The sequence below is a fragment of the Teleopsis dalmanni genome, chromosome 2 (genome assembly GCF_002237135.1).
Source record: "Teleopsis dalmanni isolate 2A chromosome 2, ASM223713v2, whole genome shotgun sequence".
NCBI lineage: Eukaryota > Metazoa > Arthropoda > Insecta > Diptera > Diopsidae > Teleopsis > Teleopsis dalmanni.
The window spans coordinates 37,327,994-37,333,993 of record NC_051847.1 but is presented as its reverse complement, the minus strand read 5'-3'; the positions used below and the strand labels follow the sequence as shown (position 1 = coordinate 37,333,993).

Genomic DNA, 6,000 nt, shown 5'->3' with positions numbered 1-6,000 from the left:
TTGTTTTTTTTTTTTTTTCATTTTTTGCAATATTTCCTTTTTCTGGTTTATTATTTTTATTCTAGTTTTTTATTTCATTGCATTGTTCTATTTTTGCTTAGTCCGCAATCATTTCCCTTTTTAACCACGCTAGTTTGTTGCCATATCTTCCCACTGCTTGATTTTCCGCCTGCTGTTAAAAGCAGCTTAGTATCCTTGAGGTGTGCATGCTTCAAACAAATCCCATCCACAATATGCGCTACATTTTTGAGTGAACATATGTGGTTTTATACTTTCTTATAAAATATTATTATATTATAATATAATTATATTAATTATTATATAATAATATAATAATAATAAATATTATTATTGAAAAAATAATTATAATGCATGCAATATATTATATTAAAATAAGATGTATATTATTTTAACACAAAGTTATAATATAATTAATAATATTCTTAATATAATCTTATGATTGCTATATTATATATTAGATATTTATATATAATCATATACAATTTGAGATTTTAAAAATTGATTTCTCATAAAATCTTGAGTCGTAATTTTTAAGTAACCTCAGAAATTATATGCAATTGTCAAAACAACCTTTACTTTAAAACACAAACTAGTATAAACAAATTAAATAAAATCTGCTATCTTCAAGAACGGACCTTTTGGGTTACTAAACTTTCGTTCGAAATTTGATGGAGTTTTCGCATTCGAATGAACCACAAAAATCTTTAATCTTTGTCGAAACCTTTAATCCAATTTTATAACCTTTTCTTCGTGCCAGTTTCCTCTTTGATGAGTTTTGCAGACACAGCGGTTGCTTTGCTGAATTTTCCCAACTTTCTCAATATGTTGTGCATTGCGACTAGTTTTTGACGACTGTGCTTGATCGTCGTCTTCAATATACTCACAACCGGTTAAAAATCGCCGAAACCAAAAGAAAATCAATTCCCATACTCATATTTATAGTGTACTTTCTACAATTTTGCATAATTTTTACTCAATTTAAAATAAAATATGATACTTGGTCCTTTCTTGTATGTGTTTATTTTAGACCTGTGCTACGGTAACATATAAAATGTGAAGGCATAGTAAAACTTCATAAAATTTTTATGGAATTAGTTTTCTCCAATCTGTGATAAACTGTTGATAATTACAAAATTATATTGCATATAATATTTTCAACTGAAAAATTTACTTACTTACTTAAATGGTCATAATAAGCCGTTAGCAAGATTAGACCTGACGTAGCCTGTCTCTTCAGGCGCCCCAGGTGTATGCGTTCATTTTTCAGTCTCTTAGAACAATTGCTGTCAGTGTTCTCTTAACTTGAACACTTCATCTAAGACAGGGTCTACCTCTATGTTTTCTTTTTCTAATACAGTTTTAAATATTTCTTTCGGTTAAGCATCTTTATCTATTCTCATGACAGAGTCCAGGCCAGCAAACATCCAGTAGATATTAATTCGCTATGATGTTAACGGTAATGCCTATTAAATATCTTAATGTCGCGATAAAGCTGTTATAGCTTGTGGTTCATTCGTATGCAGTAGTCGTCGTCAACTCGTAGTAGACAAAAGATCTTACTTTAAACTTTTCTCTTGATTACCTACTAATAATAGTTTTATTATTAATAAATTAATAATTAATAATAAAAAAAATTAAGAAAAGGATTATTTCATTATTCTGGTACAAATCAAGTTTTTTGAAAAACAATATATCTTAATATAATATAATTTCATTTTCTAATATTTTGTTTATTCTTATTTCAAGTGGGTTTCTGAGATGCAGGTATTTTGGACACAAGAAATGTGTACAACACCTTATAGTTGATTGGTCTGGTTGGTATGGTTGGTTATTAATTCGTTTTTTTAATAGCATTACTTTTATAGTCTACTCAACTGACATAAATTTTTTTATATCTCCATTAATAATATACTTTACTTGCTTTGGTTAGTAACATATTTTTTCTTTATATTTATTACACCAATTACATTGTTCTGCTATCATTACTTCGAGATACAGGGATTAATTTTAATAATAAGAGTATTTCCTTTGATAGTATGAAATCGATTTGATAATGGAAATAAACTGCTTGGTTATTGAAAAATGCCAACATTACTTATTCTTACACAGATTAAATTTATAAATTTTACGAAATTTATTTTTGGTAACCTAACATGCCTTCGTTAGTACAAATAGTTATAATAAAAAACAATTTTAAAGCCATGAACAAACCAAGAAGTTGAAACTAAAATTAAAATATTCATTGAAGCCATATAAATTTTTCTAAAATGAAATTCAGAATTGAACCAATCTAAAAAATAAAAAGAAATTAATTTGAATTTGAATTTGAATGTGAATAAAATGTGCATTTTGATGAGTGCATAATGCAGTCATAAAATTCACACCTAAATTCATAAGAGCAGCGTAGGGCAAAGGTTTATCGCTACTGTTATGCAATGTTGAGGAAAAGAATGTCATTTGCTGGTAACCGCAAATTCATGGAATTCAGTGACATATCGCAAATGTGCACAAGTTAGCAATCAATGTGACAGTCAAAATGTCTAGAATTGTTATTGCATAGAGGAAATCCACAAACCGACTAACTTCGACATTATAAGAGAATTTGCCGTTTTTTTTGTTCTTTAGGATCCAAGTTCTCCAATTGGAAATTCACTACAGGCAGTGTACCAATACCAATACCGAGTCAGTAAGGAAACAGGCCTTGTGAATACAAATTCTATCAATTTTTTTCTCATTTAATGTAATCTGAATATTGAATTTTAAAAATTTATTTTCACCTTAAAAAATTCTTTTCTTTTCTATTTAATTTTATTTTAAAATTTACTACTATTGCAATGGTCGAGAAAAAAGTAGTTGCATTTTTGCTGTAAAATTTATTGCAGCATTTGCATAAAATGAAATTGTTTAAATGCAACGAAATATCCGCATTTTGGTTCCACAGAGCCAATTTTCATTTAGAGAAATAAGCGCCACATAATTGGTTGAATTTTTTATAATTTTAAACGTTTTAGCAGTTACCACAATTTAACCAAATGGTTCCAGTTGAAATTTCAGAAATATACATTGTTTTATTGCATTACTTTACCAAAAAGAAAAAGAAAAAAATAAATAATTTAATTATATTTCTTTAACAAAAAAAAATAAATAATATAATAACATTTTTTATTTTTATAATTTTACAGGCGAAACGCATACAGAGCAACGAATTAGCTGCCATAAAACTCATCAAATTAGAACCCACCGATGACATACAGATTATCGAACAGGAAATCATAATGATGCGGGATTGTCGGCATCCAAATATAATTGCCTACTATGGTTCTTACTTAAGGCGAGATCAACTGTGGATTTGTATGGAATATTGTGGTGGAGGCAGTCTACAGGATATTTATCAAGTGACTGGTCCCTTGACTGAGCAACAAATCGCCTATATGTGCCGTGAAACGTTGAAAGGACTTGAGTACTTGCATTCTAGGGGTAAAATGCATCGTGATATTAAGGGCGCAAATATATTATTAACTGAAAATGGTGATGTCAAATTGGCCGACTTCGGTGTGTCAGCACAAATAACAGCAACAATTAATAAACGCAAAAGTTTTATTGGTAAGTTGAAAAGAAATAAAAAAGATACTAAACTTTTGGATATAATATAGAAATTATTAAATCTAATTTAAAAAAATTGAAATAATCAATATTATTAAAAATTGTATTACCTCCATTATTTTAATATTTTGTATTCTAAATGTCGTAAACTTTAAAATTACACTCTGCATATGTAACATACTCGTATTACTCCGTTAATCTGAATTCCTATCTAGCTAACCAACTAAGCTCTTTCCATTTAATCTTGTAAGCTGTCAATGCCTAACTTCTGTTATACGTACTTATACGCACTTAATTTGATCATTTGTTATATCAGTAATAATTAATTTATTAGTCTAGTTTTCTATTCTAATAAAAATTTCTAATAGTGTTTCTTTTAGGACCACTGCTTTACAATGATGCACAAATTGATGGTTTATTTACCATATTAAGTGCTATCCAATTCAGATCAAACATGCGCCGTTTTGTTCAATAAGTTGTTGCCATTTTAAAATAATTTCAAATTCATAGAAATCCTCGTCCCGGTTAGCAAAAAATTGAGACAGTAGATTTTCACAAGCCTGTCTTGAAGCAAATTTTTTACCAGAAAAATTGTTTGCCATGTACAGAAACAGTTGATAATTACTTGACGCTTGGTGTGGACTATAAAGATGGATGCATAACAACTTCTCAACCAAGCTCACGGAGCTTTTGGCGAGTCATTAGCGATGTGGGTGGCCTGGCGTCGTTCTGATGGAAAACACTTTCCCTCCTATTGCCCAAAACTGATCATTTCTGAACGATGCTTCCTTTAGACGATCTAATTGTAGAATCAGACAGTACAGTTCCGAGTTAAGAGTGTTGGAGGTGATTCTCTGCTAATCACACCAAACACACAGTAAACCTTACTGGCCATCAATTCTGGCATGGCTACTGTTTCAGCCGGCTTACCGCAATTTGACCACGACCGTTGTTGCTTGACTTTGTCGTATGTGATCAGTCACCACCATTCATCACAAGTCATCATCCATACATTAAGTTTTTTTGATTTGAAATGTCATCTTTCTAACTCGATTGGACTTATACTACGCACTTATATACTAACTAAAGTTATCTATTGGGAAAATAATGGATTTCTTCTTACTACACCTAATATATTTTAGATTATGTATAACATAATTATACAAAAGAATGGTATTGAAATTTAAAAATTAAAAATAAAAATATAATTAATTAATTCAATTATTCTACAGCTAGTTTATGAATTCTTTCTAAGAATTTTTTTAATTGAATTGAATTTTTATTAAGCTTTCACAGCAAATTAACAAAACTCCAGAAAAAAGTGTAAAAATACAAGTCAAGTACGGTTTTGTGCTATTTGGCTAATGAACGCTGACTCTGATCTTCAAATTTAGCAGGGCATGAGTTCAATTCCTGGTACTTGCAGTCTCAAAAAAATTATTAACGAGTAATTAAATACAAGAAATAATTCCAAGACCACTGATGATTCAATTAAATAAAATAATACAAAAATAATTTTTGTTGTTGTTGTTCACTACTGTTCGAAATCTCTTCATAATTATGTTTTCTAAAAACTTATTTAAAATGCTTTTCAGCAATATCCTTTTATTTTATTGCTGTTTTTCCTCTTATTATAAGTAGTGTTTTAAACTACTTAAACAATTATTTTAGTTATTATCATATCCTTTATTTATGAAGCATTTTAATTAGTTGCTAAATTGTCTATTTCAAAAACCAAAATAATTCAAATTAATTTAAAAGATAATCTTGTAAATAGCATCTTCAATCAATTTTCTTCAAAACTAATTATCACTAAGTACACATTCTCAAAATACATACCTAAAATCTTACTTATGTATTCCTTTCGCTGAGGAAGCTTGCTAAAGTATTTTTTATGCAAAATTTAATAAGCAAAAATAATCCTTTTTCGTTGAAATTTCTTTATATTTCTCAAGAGCCACTTATGAAAAATATCTAAGAAATGAACTCAAGCGTAAGCCGTTTATGAAATTATTCAACAAATTTCACAAGTTGCGTTGATGATGTTGATTTATTCTCTCAAATTTTTTCACAATAAAAATAAGTCCACCGTAAAGGAGACAGGATGCAGGAGACTTCCACAAATACTATTATTTTCTTGAATTTGTTTTGAAAATCTTATATTAAAATTGTTTCATATTTTCATTAAAATTTCTTCTATCGAAAAATGCCACAAATTGCAGGATTAGAGGAAAAGAAACTTTAATTTAAATATTTTCTAACAATTTTCTATAAATAAATTTTTTTATTGTCAATTTTCTTTTCTTTGCTTGCTTGTGCCTTGAAACAATGGCGCGGCTTGTACATAGTATAATATAGTTTTTGTAGTGTGAAAAT

At 28.7% G+C, this 6,000-nt stretch overlaps 1 protein-coding gene across 7 annotated transcripts in view; it reads left to right on the top strand.

The window, feature by feature from the left end:
• The window catches only part of LOC119673809 (mitogen-activated protein kinase kinase kinase kinase 5), an 88,008-nt gene that overhangs the window by 42,951 nt on the left and 39,057 nt on the right, over positions 1-6,000 (top strand). For all 7 annotated transcript variants that reach the window (XM_038084873.1, XM_038084874.1, XM_038084870.1 and 4 more), the window contains exon 2: positions 3,204-3,624. In XM_038084873.1, the coding sequence (XP_037940801.1) occupies positions 3,204-3,624 (421 nt within the window). The remainder of the gene's footprint in view (positions 1-3,203; positions 3,625-6,000) is intronic.